The sequence below is a fragment of the Apis dorsata genome, unplaced genomic scaffold, assembly GCF_000469605.1.
Source record: "Apis dorsata unplaced genomic scaffold, Apis dorsata 1.3 scaffold_473, whole genome shotgun sequence".
Classification (NCBI taxonomy): domain Eukaryota; kingdom Metazoa; phylum Arthropoda; class Insecta; order Hymenoptera; family Apidae; genus Apis; species Apis dorsata.
The window spans coordinates 22730-40989 of record NW_006263711.1 but is presented as its reverse complement, the minus strand read 5'-3'; the positions used below and the strand labels follow the sequence as shown (position 1 = coordinate 40989).

General features: G+C 26.7%; 3 protein-coding genes and 1 long non-coding RNA gene across 5 annotated transcripts in view; 2 read left to right on the top strand and 2 right to left on the bottom strand.

Annotated features, from left to right (window-relative positions):
* The window catches only part of LOC102674401 (histone acetyltransferase KAT6B), a 62938-nt gene extending 48479 nt beyond the window's left edge, over positions 1–14459 (top strand). Inside the window, exons 1-4 of one of the 2 annotated variants that reach the window (XM_006620085.2) lie at positions 9052–9423; positions 11056–11136; positions 11323–12221; positions 13708–14459. In XM_006620085.2, the coding sequence (XP_006620148.1) occupies positions 9379–9423; positions 11056–11136; positions 11323–12221; positions 13708–14089 (1407 nt within the window). In that variant the 5' untranslated portion in view covers positions 9052–9378 and the 3' untranslated portion in view covers positions 14090–14459. Of the gene's footprint in view, positions 1–9051; positions 9424–11055; positions 11137–11322; positions 12222–13707 lie in introns of those variants that run through there. The other variant, XM_031512575.1, reaches the window with a different exon arrangement.
* Positions 2578–4947, bottom strand: LOC102672306. The gene is made up of 3 exons (XM_006620072.2): positions 4771–4947; positions 4288–4407; positions 2578–3040 (listed from the first exon to the last, which is right to left on the bottom strand). Exons 1-3 carry the CDS (start codon positions 4930–4932, stop codon positions 2681–2683), a joined length of 642 nt encoding a protein of 213 aa, XP_006620135.1. The 5' UTR covers positions 4933–4947; the 3' UTR covers positions 2578–2680.
* On the bottom strand, positions 9261–11405 carry LOC116186155. Its single transcript, XR_004151108.1, has 4 exons — positions 11271–11405; positions 11084–11155; positions 10291–10537; positions 9261–9363 (listed from the first exon to the last, which is right to left on the bottom strand). It is a non-coding gene; the product is annotated as an uncharacterized LOC116186155 (long non-coding RNA).
* A 1004-nt stretch (positions 14460–15463) lies between the features above and the next one.
* LOC102672164 lies at positions 15464–17534 on the top strand. Its single transcript, XM_006620071.2, has 2 exons — positions 15464–15849; positions 16706–17534. The coding sequence occupies exons 1-2, from the start codon at positions 15814–15816 to the stop codon at positions 17279–17281; spliced, it is 612 nt and encodes a 203-aa protein (XP_006620134.1). The 5' UTR covers positions 15464–15813; the 3' UTR covers positions 17282–17534.
* The last annotated feature ends 726 nt before the right edge of the window (positions 17535–18260 follow it).

The window sequence follows — 18260 nt, the reverse complement described above, 5'->3', positions numbered from 1 at the left end:
AAAAAAAAAAAAAAAAAAAAAGATAATATAGAAAAAAAAAATCTTACTTCATGAAAATAATTTGAGAAAATAAGATTAATTTTGTGTGTGCCAAATTGTTAATTAAAGATTATTATATACAAATAATTTTTTGTGATACTTAATTATTTAGAGAAACAAATAATTAACTAGAAAGCAACTATAACTAAGCCGTCATATTTCTATTAACGAATTGCCAAATGATAATTATAATAATCATATTTTTACTAAAAAACCAATAATAAAGTTATTTTTTATATTGCAGACAATTTGATAATAAAATTAATTCCAATAAAATTAAAAAAGAAACATTATACTCATCACTATTGTGCCCAAATGTCTTTTCCATTTGTTTTAGAATTTGATGTGATCTCATGATTTTCTTTATTTTATTTTCTGTTCAATATGTTAAATATAATTATTCTTTTCTGATGAAGATTAATATACTTTGAATAGAAAAAATATAATTTTTTTTTATTAAATTTTTATACTATAAAATTACGAAAATAATAACTATAACTTTTTTTTCAAAAATTAACAGGATTTCTATTAATTAATTGTATAATTTCTTCTTGACAGAAATAAAAGAAAGACTAGCGAATCTACAAAAGAAATATGTATCAATTAGTTAATTCAAATATAAAATAATAGATAAATGAATAAATAATTTTACCTTTCATTTACATTTGGTTACAAAATATTTATTCTTCATCATTCTTTATTTTATTTTGACATTATTGAATATATAATAAAATAATGTATATTAAAATTCTATAAACGAATTCTTTTTGTTTCAATCAATGCTTCTTTTTTTTATCGTATAATATTTTACATAAACTGAATCAAATATTTAAAAATTATTCGAATGTTTAATTATATATAAAAAGAATATTATATTTCATTGTGAAAATATCATCGAGTTTTTAATGATTCGCGCAATTGATTGTAATATTATACCTTTTGACAGCTTTCTTCAATAAGTAATTTAAATTTACAGCCAGTTGATTACGTGAAAAATTTATTAATTTTCCATTACTTTGTACGCCATAAAATTCATAGCCATAAATTTTATTTAATAAATTGCACAATCTGTAAATTTTAATTTAATTATTAAATGATTTATTTACAACAATTAATTTTTAAATTTTAAATTAAAAGGTTGTCCAATCAATTATAATCATTCTCATCCATACGTAAAATTCTTATTAAAGAGGATCTATTAATTCTGCTTAAAAGAGTAATCCATTTCCATAATAATTCAGATAAAAATTCTTTTTTCAGTATACATTCTTAATTAATTATGAATGTTATATTTTTTTATTGAAATTTATTCTAAAAAAAAAAAAAATAAATCTTTATTAGAATCTATTCTTGCTTTTCATGCTATTTTTATAAGAAATTAATATTCAAGAAGTTAAAGGATTACATATCATATCATATGCAGTATGATACAAAGAATTTCATCAAATTTGAAAATTTTTCAATAATTAGCTCCAATAGCATAATTCTAAAATTATTGCTCCATTAAAGCATCATATAGGAAGTATACAAAAAGAATTGAATGTTATCAAGGGCTTCTACTGTATTTATTCCAAAAGAATTTCTTCCTTGCTCAAAAGCTGCTTATTTATCGAAAGCTTTCTCGATCTCTAAAAGGTTATCAGAAGAATTTCCGTTTTTTTCGTTTTTTTCGTACACGTTCCATGGGAATTATCTACTTATATTTTATTTGCTCTCAATAGTTTTTCTCATTTTATCCTGTTCCGTTTTATTCCTCGATATTTCAATGTTGGAAAAATTTCAGTTAACTTCATCATCAATATCGGACGTTTACCTTCCGTAATTCTTATTCATTAAACCAGTCAATTTCTCCACTTCGACAGTTGAACATTTGCTCGATGTGTTATTTATTGGAAAGAAATAAAAAATAAATTTGAAAAATGAAAAAAAATTCAAAAGAGGGAATAAACTTTATAACATAATATAATAATATAATAGAATAGTATAATATAATAAAATTGAAAATAATAGAATATTTTTTTTTTCGAAAAAAAAAAAAAAAAGAAAATAAAGAATCTCTTTATTCCTACATTTCATGATTTTTCTTCTTCTTCTTATTTTCTACAATTGATCGATTTTTCTCCATTTCAAAAAGAGTCATTCAGAATGTTTCTTAAATGAAAATTCTCCAAACACTTTAAAATAATCTCATACATTTATTATCATCTTCTGATCCAACATTTTCCAATATAGCATATATCAACAGTGAAGAGCATTTTAAATATTTTGAAAACAATTTCAAAATGATTGCATTCATCATCCATCAGTAATTATTAAAAATATACAAAGTGTAACATTGAAATTTATTATTCATTGAACAAAGTCAAAATCAATTTTACTTATGCTCTTCTCTTAAGTATCTACTTACATTATACTTTTCCAAAATTTGATAACAACTAATACGCTAGAAATATAAAAATCTTTGAGGTATTGAATTGAGATACAATTTAAAAAATAAAATTAAAAAATTAAAATAAAAAAATATCCCTTAATAATATCTTCTTCATTTTCCCCATTAATAATCATCTATTCATTTCCAATTATTTAACAATTTATGAAAATCATCGTTAAGTCCATCTTCTAGGTCAGTTATGAAGCGCCTCTACTTTCTCCTGTATGCCGTGGGATAATCCGTCAAAATGCTGCCAGTTGAAAGAATGGCACCTGGACCGCCTAAGAGTCCACCTTTGTTCGCCAACCATCCGTTACCACCGAAAAATCCGGCTGGTTCCACTCTGTTAGTGTAAAACCCGGAATCAGTCAAACTGGCGAGATTCAATAAATTATTCGCGTTGCTTAATTGCTTCCCCTCCTCTTGATTCCGAAATCCAAAATTATTCAACGCCTCTTTGAGCTGAGTGACACGATTCTGGAGAGTCTGCGGGTCGATCTGAAGATTCTGGACCAATGGCGTGAAAAACCAGGAGAAAAGGCTTGGTTTCGACGTGGTACTTGTTTCAGGCTGAAAATTAATGTTAGTTTGTTAAAAGAGTTATTTAATGATGGGATAAATGTGAATAAATGGTATAGAGCTTGATATAGAATATATCTTGAAATATAATCGAGTTTTATTTTTTTTTATTCGATGGAATTTAAATTATGGGAGAATTTGGGATGGAATATTTTTTATCATGTTGGAAAATTTAATAATTGGAACGAAGAATTTGGGAATTTGAAATATTCTTTTATATATTGGATTGATAAAATTGAGGTGAAGAATTTGGTTGGTACAATTGAGATTCCTTTTTATTGGATTGATAGAATTTAATTTAATAAATGCAGCAAAAAATTTAGTGCATAATTATGATTCCCTTTTTTTTTATTGGATTTTAAAATTTGATTTAATAATTGGGATGGAATATTGATGTCCGTGAGAAATTTTAAAAAAGTTTTTTTGTGGAGATAAAAGAATTTTATAATTTTATTATAATTTTATAATAGAGTGCAATTTAATTATACAATGAAAAATTTGGAATGTAATAATTTAATTTAAGAAAAAATTGAAAAATATGTAAATTGAATCAACGATTGGAAAAAATTTATATTTAATTACAATGCCAAAGAGAAAGAATCAAAAATTTGAGTTCATTTGCTTTTTTATAAAATTTATATTAACATTTTTTTTCTAAATTGAGAAAAATAATTTAATAAGAATTTCAAAACATATAAATTTAAGAATATAATTTTGTAATTAAGGATTAATAATATATATTATAATTATTTAAATAAGATAAATCTATAATTAAAATGAATAATAGAGCTACAGTTTCTTCGATTATATATTACTTACGATAAAATATTTTTACTATTTTTGTTTTATATCTTGGAATCAGATCACATTTCAATTTGGATAAATCTAAAATCTATATGACATATAATCTATATCTTAAAAAACTTTTTTATACTTTTCCTCGAGGATTAAGGGAGATTATTCTTTTCTGTCAAACCTAAAAAAGAACTAAAATTTAAAGTAACCACCGTAAATCTTGCGAAAAGCGTAAAAAACTGGTGTTACACACGTTTTATAATCCACATACATATAAAGTATAAAACACGATTTATAATCCCAGAAGTGTTGTACTTTATTGTTGCAAAGTATTGTATAACAAGTACTCCAATGCTTTGTGCTTTGACTATTGTATCCATTGTGCTTCTGTTTCGAATGTATATCTTCCTCGAGTGGATCAATTATATACCTTCGATACTTACAGTTTGAATATTCTTCAATGTTGACGTGATATTAAAATCTTGATCCACGGTATCTGTCAGTTTCACATCGTCAATTTTATCAGATGATTGATCTGGGGATTGAGCGTATGATCCAACAATCTAAATATTCAAGAAGAGAAAAAATGAAATAAATAATATTAAATTCTTTCGAAATAATGAAATTAAAAAATACATTTGAACTGGATTAATTTGAATAAAATACATCTTTTGATAAACACATGATATCAAAAAGCACAAAAATTATACAAATATCAAATTCCTTCGAAATAATAACAGTGATAATAATTCAATTTAAATATTGGATAAAAAAAATAAAAAGCTACAAAATATATTCATAAACTTCTGTAAAAAAACACTCAAATATATATATTAAATTCTAACAATGATATATCGTGCACACATAATGTCATCCCACGTAAATGAACGTAAATAAGAAACAGATAATTCAGAAATACGATTTACCAGTAAGATCAACATCAAAACCGACGACATCGTTTCCAAAATCGATTTCCTCGACAATCCCAACTTCCGCCGAGGGAAAGCACTCACGTAAGTTTCCACGAAGTGCAATAATCGAAATGCAACTGCGTGAACCGTTCCCGCATTCGACAGTCTATATACCATTTCTCCGTTGAACAAAATTTCTCTTATCGAATGAAGGTACCCTCATACGCTCAATACATCACTGATAACGTTATGATTACCAAATTATACCAGTTTCACGTCACGGAAATTTGGAGTAATCTTTTCTATCGCGTTTCAATTTCTTAATTGAAATTAGTTAACTCTAGATGCTAAAAGTTGAAAAGTTAAGCAAAAAAAAAAAAAAAAAAATATCATTTTTGTTTCTTATTTAGAAGGTATCATAAAATATGATATTTAAATGTAATTTTATATGTATTCACTTTTATTATCATAAAATTTGTTCAGCAATAATATTTTATCAAGCAAATAATATTTTTTCAAGCAAATTTAATTGTGTATATGATTTTAATTAATATTTATTTATTTATTTATAAAGATTTAAGTAATTTAATCGATTAAATAAGATCACTTAATTTTTCTCTTTTGTTAGCTTGTTTGCTAGTTGTTTTTATTACAAATAAATTTGTATTTATAAGCATTTTTATATATCAAAATCTTCATATAGGTAGCTATATTTATTAAAATTATTTATCTTTTATTACTATCCGCCTACAAATTGTTAATTAAAAAATGAAACTTTACTTTCTTTTTTTTTATATTTTATTAAATGAAATTTCATTCACTGAAATCATAATCAAATTTTAAAAATATTCTAGGAAAATTCCTTTTAACAATTAAGTGAATCTTGAATAAAGCTTATTAGAATAAATTCTAAGAATTAAAATCTGTTGAATATGAATGGTATATTATTATATTATTATTTTATCAACTTTTACTAATTTTCTTAATAAATAAAATGCTAATTAATATGAGAGTATGAAGAACAAAAAATAAATTCCACTTCCAATTTAGAAAAAAATTCTCATTAAAATATATATAAATTATGAATTTACTGAAGCGAAATATGAGATTTATAATATTTCCAAGTACAGATATTTTCCAAGAAGAGAAATAATTTCTCTGTATAATTTCTCCGAAAATAATTAATCTATTTCAAAAATAATATTTTTCAAAATAATTCTAACAATAACAATTATTATTATATTTAAATTATTACATTTAAAATTAAAATAACTATTTCTTAGACCATAAATTAATAAATTAAGTCTATTTTAAAGGTGTCAATAAATTATTTTTATCGAGAAAATTTTAAAAAGAAAAGAAATTTTAAATTCTTTTCTAATATTCATGATGTAATTTTAAACGACAAAATACATTAAAACTTCCAAATATTCTAACATTTTTTCTACTAACTCACTATTTTGTATATGAATTATACATTATAATTCACAGCAATATAAATATCTTCTTTATATTTTATTTTATTCAAAATTTAATTTGAAATAACAAATTAATATTGTATTTACCTATGTCGATATTAACTATTGAAACGAAACCGGAAATGTTTAAGAAACTAGAAACTGGTAAAAGTGCTACAGTGTTGATAAAAATATAAAATATTAGAAAATCCTCAATTATTAATAGAAAAAAAGAGAAACAGAAGAATGAAATAGAAAATTATATGGAAGATATATATATTGCACATTCCTTTATGCATTAAAAAATTTGTACTCTCTCTAAAAAATATACAATCTCTAATTTTATAATAAAAATATCAATTTTATTATAAATAAGTATATTTTCCTCAAAAGGATAGAATAATTCATCTAATAAAAGTCTATATTACTTACATACTATATTACTATATTACTTATCTGAAAATTCGTTTATCCAAATAGTTCAAGTAATAGAGATACTACTATAACTAGAAGTCTTCTTCTAGAATACTTCCAATAAACATACTAAAAAAAAACATAAATTTTTTATTAGTTTTATCTCTTTATTAATTCAGAGATTCTACTATACCTAGAAATCTTCTTAATATTTTCAACAAATATGCTAATAAAGACACAAATAGTCAGTGGACGAATAGAGATTCAGAGACTTGTGTTAAAAACCAGTCGGCCTTTTCACTATCGCGTACATCTGGATCCACAACCGAATTACCTTGAAAGTGCGTGCAGTCATCGAACAGGATCCGCTGGTTCTCGTCCTTTTTCCTTTACTCCTCGTGAAATCGTCATGACGGCCTTGTGCAAGGTCGCGGCCTTCCAAGAACGAAAGTCATTTGATTGTTCTTCGTGATTCACTTTCGCTCCAACATATGTTCAACATTTGATTAAATTATTAAAATAAATCGTTCATTGTTAAAAAGATGAAAAAACAAGATTCATGATTTCAAGGACAACGAGATATAAATTAAAGATGATATTATTATTATTTTAGATATTTTCTTCTTCTTCTTTTTTTTTCTTTTTTTCTTTTTTATTTTTAAGAAATTAGTATTATTTATACAGCGAGTGGAATTAATGCTTAAAGTTTTTTGTATTATGAATTAAAATATTTTTATAGTTCTACCTGAAAAAAATTTTCAATTAATTGAAATTTTAAATACATACATATTTAGAATTATAAAATAATTACAAAAGTTAATATTTTATTTATTATAAAAAGTAATAATAACTTACTTTTCAATAGTAATTAAAACTATTTTTAATTATAAATATTTATAAGTATTTTATGTTTTTAAATGGATACATAAGTGCTATTAAAATTCAATCAATTAATTAGATGTATACCTAATTAATCGTAATATTTATGTTAGTTAAGATCCATTTTAACCAATCGACATATAAACAGCAAACTCAACAAATTTCAATTCATACTAATTAGAAATTTCCATCCGCATTTGAAAGCATTTTCTAATAGTACTGCTTTTTATTTTAAAAATAATTTAAAAATATAATATATTCATTTCATTAATATATTCATTTAATTTTATACATAAAGTGGATTATGAAAAGAATTAAAATAAAAAAGGAATAGAATTTACTATATTTATGACAAAATAAAAAATTGATCATGAACTTTGAAAATCAAGAAAAGAATTATTTCTTTATAATAATAGAAATTTTTTCTTCAAATGAGAATACTAAAATCCATTATTATAGTAGCAAAAAACTAAATCCAAAATTCAAAAATTTCCATTATGCGAATTATTTGCCATAAATCAAATGAGAAAAACAATCCTTGTTGTACTAAATGACAAAATTCTTTCTTATATATTAATTCCTGAAAAAATAAAATAAAAATAAAATTAATTTACAATTATATAATAATAAAGGATAAAAGATCATAATCAATCTCAAAAATTCAATTTCAAAAATTAATTATATAAAAACTATTATTTACACACCAAATCTAGAAGATTAGAACAAATTTTATCATTCCACTCTTATTTACTTCAAACTTATATTTGAATATATTTATATATATACATTTATTTACAACTTACAATTGGAGCAATAATTTCCTTCAATAATTTTTTTTTTTTCATTCTATTCTTCTTTTCAGTCATATTAAATTCAAATTTACATATATATCTATATATCTGTTCTATTTTTTTTTTTTTCACTCTTACCTCTACTCACCTCAAACTCAAATCTATCACATACCTGTTCCAACATACAATTTTCATCAATAATTCTTTTCTTTCCTCGTTTTTTCTCTTTACTCTTTTCTTTACTCTTCTTAAATCTATGCATATTTAGAATTATAAAATACATACATATTTTTTTTCACTCTTACCTCTACTCACCTCAAACTCGAATCTATCACATATCTGTTCCAACATACAATTTTCATCAATAATTCTTTTCTTTCCTCATTCTTTATTTTTCTTAAATCCACGCATATATCATCCGAATCTACATTTTGATACGTGACACGATCTCTCTTCGATCATTTTTATTATTTCGTCCCATTCTAATGTCCGAACCGTGCGGAACGCGATTGTATCACTGTTCGCCTGAAACCGGAAACCAAAGGAAGCGAATCCACGCTCGGCCACGCTGCATAGCGGAAAACCAAGCTCGGTTCACGCACGCGAGCCGCATACCGATCTCAACTTAATTCAAGTGTCACGCGTCTGCGTTCGCGAACCCTTGCGTGGCCTCTCGTTTCTTCCTCCTTGATTAACACTTCTGCTCTTTTCACGCTTAGAATGTACTGTGCGCGCCGATGGAACCGTTACCAGCCTTTTTCGAGACCAGTTCCTCGGCGACGCTCGGCCGCGAACCTTGATCCACGCGAGGAAAATCGACGAATCGAAGGAACGAGCGCTCTGGACCGGTCTGGATCGTTCAGTTTCGATATAACGACGCTCTCACGCGGACTAGTCGGATTTTTTCCCCGGATCAGTTGATGATGGTGATCCTGTGATCTGGTGCAGTGGTGACATTTTTACTGGAAATAGTGTTTCTCTAGTGTTCGGGATACGTTCGAGAGGTTGAAGAGGATCTTTCCAGAGAGAGAGAAAAGGAAAGATAGCGATTATTCGAAGAGAGAGATCTGGAAAAGGCAAATATGAAGATCTTTTATTGTTTTTTGGTGATCGTGCTGTCTCGACAGGTGAGATGATCTTAGTGCTGATATTTTATTATTTTATAGCGAATCGTTGTTAATCGACGTGAATAAGTTTGGAAAGTAATTTTGTTCAAAAGAGGAGGGGATCGAATGATTTTTGTCGACCGAAAGTATTAATCAGATTTTATTTAATTATATTGTGAAGAGATTATAGAGATTTTAAAATAATTATATTACTTTTAATTATTAACTCAAAATGAAAAGGAAGAAATCTCAACATCTTGTTTAGTAATTAGTTGAATAATAATTATGAATTTCCGAATTTGGAAAAGAAAATTTTATTTTATCTTGAAGATGGATCGTTTATCGTATTGAAAAATTAGTTTAATTATACATACATGATATATAATAAAATACAGCAATGCAAAAATTCAAATATTAAACACAATTCAAATAATAAATACATTTAATGACTTAAGATGCTTAATATAATTTATAATATAATTATTAGAATTATTTAAAAATTATTTAAATTTTTCTAAATTTTGTAATTATTAAATAAAATTCTAAGAATTGAAGAAAATTATTGATGTGGATTATAAAAAATATCATATTAAAACTTTATAATACTGAAAATTAATATTTGTTAATATTTTAAATAGACTTCTCAATAGACTCAAATATTCCTGTCATTGGAATTACAATAAATATTTCATAATATATACAACAATAATATTTGATATCAAATTTTTATTTTAACAAATTGTCAAAAATTATGTTCTTTTATGATGTTCTTTTTAAAGGTCTCATTAACCATTTCATTCGCATTAGTTGCACAATTCAATTCCTTTTCCAAAAACTTGCACTTTAATTTTGAAAAGGTGAATGAAAAGGTGGGAAAAAAGTTACCACTTTGACATAGATAGAAGGTCGAGTTTTAATTAACTCTCAGAGAGAAGTTTCACCAAAGTTTAAGCCGCCCCTTGTGTCGTTCTACCGTTCTCAAGAATCGTGGCCGACGATTTTCTGCCACGAGAACTTTTCCTTCCTCTTAATTATCCTTTAAAGCAGCGATTCTTAACCTTTTATTTACGAATCTTTTCTTTAAATATTATAATTCTTTGCTGTCTCAGGCTTTCATTTAGTTCCAAATTTGAATCTGTAATGTGTGAATATATGTAGTATTTGAAATAACAATATTAAAAGATAAAATAAAGCAAGCAATTAAAGCAACAAAGTATTAAATAAATGAAGGAACAAATCTTACTTACTTATCATAATATTACTTGCTTTTTGATATTACTGCAATATTCACTGCATATAATCTTATAAATTGTACATATATCAAGAGACTTGTATATTTTCTTCAAAATTAAGATATAATTTACTCTATTATCTTGTACACTATAACAAAGAAAATAATTAACAACATTATATCAATAATATATGTTTCACGAAAAAGTGCATATAATTTAAGATTGTTAACTATCTCAAATATTGAAATTTTACCAAAAATAAAACAATTTTAGTTAAGATTTCCAGCACAAATGTATTTATATTTCTAAATAAAAATTATAAAGAACAACAAAAATTTTCGAGAGAATTAAGATTATGATTTTCCTTTCTATAATTTTTAGAGATTACGTATATTGTTATAATTATAATTTTTTGTTTTAGGCTCTTTGTGGAATTCTAAGAAACCCACCTGCCTTCTCGAAGCCAGTTTACTCGGATTCCTATCTTCCTGCAGCTATGCAAGTGAGCATCATCATTAATTCTATAAAAAAAAAAAGCTTCGTTCAATCTATAAAAATTCTAAAATTCAATTTTAAAAGAATTAAAAAAAAAAACATATATTAAATTAAAAATATAATCTTAAAAATTCGGTACACTTACCGAGTCAATGGTAATCCCACCAAAGGAATCTGTTTCTATGTCGCACAGGTGATATTCCACGCTGTCGAGCAATTGAAACTCCTCCAATCAGAAGAGATTATACACAGCTCGACCAACATAGGAGATCCCTCGACCTCGCCGATCACCCTCCCGGATCAAGATCAACAAACAACCTCTCAAGATTCTTCCACCTCTGTCACAATAACTCAAGAGGAGTCGAACGCGGAGGAGGAAGAATCCAAAGACTCGGAAGACTCGTCGAGAAACAAGGAGGAACAAACATCTCAACAATGCCCGGGAAACAAACCGGAAGAGTCCAAGATCGAGGAAGAAACGGAAGAAGCGAAGGTGGACGAGACATCGACATCGGAGAAAGTGGAAGGATCTAAAATCGAAGACGCTTCGGAAGGTTCCAAAGTTGAGGAGACGTTAAGCGATGAAAAGGAACCGAGCGAAACAAAAATGGACAAAATGGAGGAAGGAACATCGGGGAACGCGGAGGGCGCAACGGCGAAACCTGTGGAATCGGCGGAAGATCACACGAGAGTAGAAGAGTCGCCAGAGTTGAACGAGGAAACGCCAGAAACGAACTATGCGACGCCGGAAACGAATTACGAGAAACCGGAAGAGGTGCATGCCGTGGAAGAAACGAATCAAGAAGTGGACGAGGAAAATCACGAATGGATTTCCTCGATCGATACGAGGGTGGAAGTGACGACAACAGCGTTGGGTAATCCAACAGATTCGGATCGAGTAACGATCATTGGGAACGACGAGAAGAAGAAAGAGCCGACCATCGACAGCGTGGTCCAAGGTGTCTACGAGATCTTGAAACCTACCACGTCGAAATTCGTGGATGAAGAATTGTTCGAGGAGCATTCGAAGAGCATCGTGGGAGTTTCGATGGAGAAAATGGAGAGGGCCGAGGAGGAGAGTGACGAGAATAGGTAAGGTTTTTGTCGGGAAGATTATCCTTTGTGAGAATGAGCGAATATGGAAGATTTGACAGAAGATCTATTGTGCCTGGGATTGATGTGAGTTTGGATAATGTGATCTATAGGTTTGCAGAAAGATTAATTGATTAAAATAATTGTTAGGATGTTTAATAGATTAATATTTAAAATTTATATCTAGGTTTATTTTTTTTTTTTAATTGTATTCATGAAAATAAGAATTTTCATAAATGTCTAGTTTTTAATTATAAGATATATTTTATAGAATACATAAGTGGAATATATTCAAGAAATTCACTTCTTATACATCAAAATATTTTCTAACTACTGGGAACTTTTCTTATAAACATTCTTAGACATTAATTTTAAATTACTTTTTTATATTCTATTTAATTTCTTTGATGGTTTAGAAATAACGTTTCTTTAATTAACTTCTTAATGTAGAAAAATGAAATTATAGAAAAAAATTGATAACTTAAAAAACGTAAAAATAAATAACATTGTTATATTCTAGGAAAAAATGGAATTATTTATAAAAATGTTTAAATATTGAAAAATCATTCACGAAGATGCATAGATGCAAAAAAAGAAATAATTAAAAAAGATAATCAATATCATCAATTATGCCATGAGATTAAATTAATTTAATTTGAATTTATAATTCAGATATTTTTATCAAATCTCGTATATAATATTATTTATCATTTTTTTATTGTAAAAATATAGAAAATTTAAATTCGATTGAATTTGATATAATATTTGAATTTATTACAATAATGTACAAGCGAAATAAATTCTGATTAATGTTTCGAACTTGATACGAAGTAGATAAATAGTAAAGTGAGCCAACCGCAACAAGAATATTACTGTTCAGTATTCAATTGAGATATCGATTCAAGTCTCGTTAGAAACTTTATCTAACTAAATGTATACATAAACAGCAATGATTACTTCGAGTATAAATGTTATATCAACTCGTTATGAAACTAAAAGGTGTGTATTCAATGAAATTGCTCCATTATCTTCATAATTTCAACGATAAAACATGCTATTTTTCTTCTGCTATTTTAAAATTAAAAAATTTATAATTCATAAAATAGAGATCCCATAGAGAAATATTAAAGTAAAATGATTTAATTAAATTAATTAATATAAATTTAACAGCAATGATACTGAATATTTTCAATTTTTCCAAATAAATCAAATGAAATTTAAATAACCAATAGGAATAAATTAATAAATATTCTTTACAATAATTAAAAAAAAATAACAAAATCCTAAAAAACGTATCAAATAAATTAAATCAAACGATATAAAGAAATTCTTCTATGAAATAAATTAACCAAAGATTAAATAAAGGTAAAAGATAAATCGAACAAACGAACAGAAAAACTATAATAAAAAAATTATTAGAATATCAATAAAAAATTATCAAGTATTTTATCAACTAGCTTTTTACTTTCCAACCATTTCTCTTCAGGTTCACACGTCTAGGGGAGAAGGTGACCCAAGTTCCAAGGCCGAGTTTGACCAGCTACCTAAGACGTTCCAAAGTACCACCGAGTGCCACCCTTCAACAACTTGCAAATCTTTACGACTCGTTGAGCAAGGATGCTAGAAAACAGGGATTTGGCAAATATACCGGATATTCCGACGAAGTTCTCAATACTTTGGAAACTTCTGCCGAGGGTGGCATAGGGCCACAGATGAAGAAGATTCTTTCCAAGGTGTTGGAACGAAACGAGTTGACGAGGGAAGACGCGAGAATGAGGGCGTCACAGGCTGTTCGAGATCTCGACAACCCTTCGAGCATGCTCAACAAGGATCTAAGAGCCGTGTTGCCTTTGCGTTACTCCCCGTAATCCTAGATATTAGATATAATCGATTCACACGCGTCCACGATTAATTCGATACGTTGATTTAGTTAAGGATTTGTTATCTTGAAGGGAAAATTGATATTCTAGTAGCGTAGAGATTTGATCGAATAAAGTGGAACGTCTGTGATAATAATAATAATCTTGTTTTGATATGAAAATTTTAAATTATGGATTATTGGAATTGGAAATTGTTGAAAATTTTAAATAGAATTAAGTAATTATTTGAATTACCTGTTGAAATTTAGATTACACTTTCTTCAACGTTGATTTCGAGCGTTGATAATATACGGTGGAAATAAAATTATTATTTTCTTTCTGTGTAATTAATAATTCAATAAAACTTTTATACATAGTGGATTGGTTGATTCACTGATATCTATTGTTTTAAGTTAATGTGATTATATATAAACTCTTGAATGACTTCAAGTGATTTAATCTAGTATATCATTGAAATGATCTTCAAATGTCTTTGAAATGATTCTTAATACTTGTAAAATTATTTTTATTAATCTTGAAACTTGAAATGATCTTGACCGAGTTCAAATCTTTTTCAAATATTTTTTGAGCATTAAATATCATTTAAATAATTTTCAAATGATCTTAAAATAATTATTTTAAATATTATATCCTGAAAAAATATTGGAGAAAAAATTGTCTCCAAAAATAAGAAAATTTAATAAAGTATTTTCCAAACATATTTCAATATAATTAGTATAAATCAAATATTCCTGGAACAGCATTCTTTCAAAGCTTTGACTAAAGCATTCAAAACCACAGGAATTTAAAAGTGATTCAATAATTCTGAATACAATGAAGTTGATTCACAACTGATTTTTTTTAATAATGCATCATCATTGTGATATTGACTCATATTGAAAGTTTTTGAGATATCATTCTAAAGAATTGCACTATATATTGCACCTAAAACAAAATGTAATCAATTAATTCAAGAATTTATAACATTTTACAAGCATGCACCACTGAAAGTCTTTTTTTTCAATTTATAAACATATATTAATTCATTAAATATATAATTAATTATTGTATTTACAAAATTCATGTTTGTAATATTTGATACATTATTATTAATTTCAGAGAATATTTTTTTAATCGCTATTAATTAACAAAAAATCACACTTGATAAAAATTATATTTCCATTAAAAAAATAATCTAATTATACAAATCTACTTGATTTTAAACAAGTCTAAATATTGATCTTAAATCCCTGTAAACATAATAGAATCATAATTGCAAAGAATAAATTAACATTACCAATAAAATATTCAAATACATCTGAACGCTGTACAAACATCAAACAATCTTATTTTCTTACAATTCACCACTATTATTCGGCACCATTTATACCAAAGCGAAAATCTCGAGAATTTTCCCATCTACCTTGACCCGTGGCACAATATTATTTATTGCTCGAACAATATGAGCTGGCAAAGAGTCCACGAAGCGACATTACGTGCTTCGAATATCAATCTCTATTGGGTAATCTCGCGTCAATCGTTTGTCCAGGAGTCAGCGGCGCGGACAGAAAACAATAGGGTCGTTGGTACTGATCGAATTAGAAGCATCGAGACGCTACGCCTTTGCATTGCACACCGGTATAAATGAATTTTGAAATCAATGGATCCTTCAGTCGTTGCCTCGCCTTCGAAGAAAGAAATCGTCGAAAAGGAACAATTAGGGTTGAAACATCATGAAGATTTTATTTCTTGGATTTTGTCTTTTTTGCGTAAGTAGAAATTTAGTTTAGTTATTAAAACAAAAATGGGAAAGAGAAAATCATTTGATTATTGATTTTTTTTTTCTAAAATTGAAAAACGTGAACGAATTAATAATAGCAAATTTTATTAATTATTTATTATTTAATTATTACATAAAGTATTATGTAAATATTAATTATTTGTTTGACCCTTGTCTTGATTATGATATGTATTTTTCATAAAAAGAATTTAAATATCCAAAGAAATGGAAGTTCCTTTAATTAAATTTTGTATAATTTGTAATATTTTCATTTATCTTTACTTTAATTTATTTAAAAATTATAGTGATTAACATATTTATAACATATGGAAATTATCTTTGGGGCAATAAATTCTCTTATATTGTTAATTATGTATTTTCAATAAAATTGGTTTCAAATTTTAATATATCTTTTTTATAAAACTAAAGAACAAAAATGTGTTTCTATTATAAATAATTAAATAAAGTAATATCAATTTAAAAAAAAGATTTGATTTATAAAAGATTAATTACAATGAAAATTAAATGCAATAAATGAATTTTTTTATTTGTGACAATGTTAAATAATTTAAATAATTTTTTTATATGAAATTTTTCAAAAGAATTTAATTTAGAAATTAATTTCTAAACGATTTCAAAGAATTTTTGAAAATTATCTAATTCACTTGATAATCTCTTTAAAAAAATTCCACCAACCAAAATATGAAAGATTTAATTAATATTTTCGATTAATATCGCAAATAAATTAAAAAACAATCCAAAAACGTTAATTTTCTATATCATAATTAATTGATCAAATTTTGAAAGGAAGAAAAGATAGAAAAAACAAATAAAATATATTTCAGCTCTCTATCCTGAGAGTGGAATCGAAGCCACAAATAACGAAACTGTTCCCGATCCCAGAAGAAACAAGCGATCCTCCACAACGATCTGGCAACGATACGAAGCCTTTGGACAAATTATTCGGAAAATTGCGAGCCACGTACAACTTCGTGTTTCGAAAGCCAGAGAACATGAGCAACGTGGAGAAAATTTTGGCCAAGGATACACCTGACCCTGATGTCGAAGCGCTTAAAGTAATCTGGTCTAATCGAATGCAATCGAATTCGAAGGATAAGGAAGATTCGAAGAAATCTCAACCCAAGGGAATGTATTTAGCGGCAAACGACGAATGGGTGAATGATATTCAACCTTTAGATCATTTAGAGCCTTTAGAACCATTGGAATTGGAAGACGAAGTAGAAAATCATAAAGATCGAGAGGTAGAAATCGTTACACCGAGAACCAGTTTCCAGTTTCCGGTCACATTTAGTCGTCATCTCGTTGATTGGCTTGGATCACTTCTGGGAATTACTTATGGAGTATATTCTAAGTTAGCCAGAGCAATTTATAGCAATTATACTGCAATACGTATTAGCTGATTGTAAGAAATATAAATTTTATATTACTTTGGATTTTTGTTTGTATTAAAAATAATTGAATAAAATGAAAAGTGATGTAAAGTGTTCATCCCAGGATCTGAAACATAATAGAAACATGGTAAAACTGCATTTATTTTAATTCAACATTCCATTTGATTAGAGTTCATTGATTTTCATCAATTTCTTGTAATTTTTCATTTTTTTTAATAAAAATTCATAAATGTGATTGAAATAAATGAAGTTTTACAGATAATACAAGTAAATTTTTTCTTTACATTTATTTTATTCAAAAATATCTTGGTCTGAAAAATACATGTGTTACCTCTTATCCATTCTTTTCTTTTTTTTTTCTTTTCTTTTTTGGCAATCATCATATTATACATAACAATCGTTAATCGAGTAACACCTTGTCGCGAATCCATTGTTAAAATATTTCAACACCTTCGTCATATCATTTTACGTATTATAATGTCCGCGAGAAATGGCCACAAGAATGTGGACATCGATATCTTATGTACTATTTAATTAACTTTAATGGAAAGATTAGTACTGTTTCCTTAACCCAGGATAGTGATACGATACTAGAAATCCTTGAAAATTAAGATAATTACAATAATTATTCTTAGAAAGAAATTCATCAAAATTTTCAAGATATCATATAACTGTTCCTATCCAGGGCAAAGTAAAACAGGAAGTTTAAAGAAGTTCAGGAGGAAAAGACAAAATACTGTTATTCTCACGAATATTTAAAGTCTTTGGTTCTATTACAATGCGGTATGAATATTTTTAGTGCCATCCGCAGTCATTCATTCTAATCTTATGTATGCCTAGCAGACATTTCAAAGATGTTGGTCACAATTAAATGTAATCACAAGTTCCAAAATTTATATGGAAATATTTAGAAGCATGTTCTATAGTAAATAGTAAATTGTCAAAAAGTTGTACTTTCAAAATTATAAATAAAATATATGTATATTTA

Bases quoted from the DNA above. Each gene is read 5' to 3' on its own strand.
- LOC102672306 (XM_006620072.2), bottom strand. From the start codon at position 4,932: ATGGTATATAGACTGTCGAATGCGGGAACGGTTCACGCAGTTGCATTT. The intron at 4,408-4,770 runs GTAAATCGTATT...TTGAATATTTAG, and splicing joins TTTTGATGTTGATCTTACTG to ATTGTTGGATCATACGCTCA. The intron at 3,041-4,287 runs GTAAGTATCGAA...ATTAATTTTCAG, and splicing joins CATTGAAGAATATTCAAACT to CCTGAAACAAGTACCACGTC.
- LOC102672164 (XM_006620071.2), top strand. From the start codon at position 15,814: ATGAAGATTTTATTTCTTGGATTTTGTCTTTTTTGC. The intron at 15,850-16,705 runs GTAAGTAGAAAT...AATATATTTCAG, and splicing joins TTGGATTTTGTCTTTTTTGC to CTCTCTATCCTGAGAGTGGA.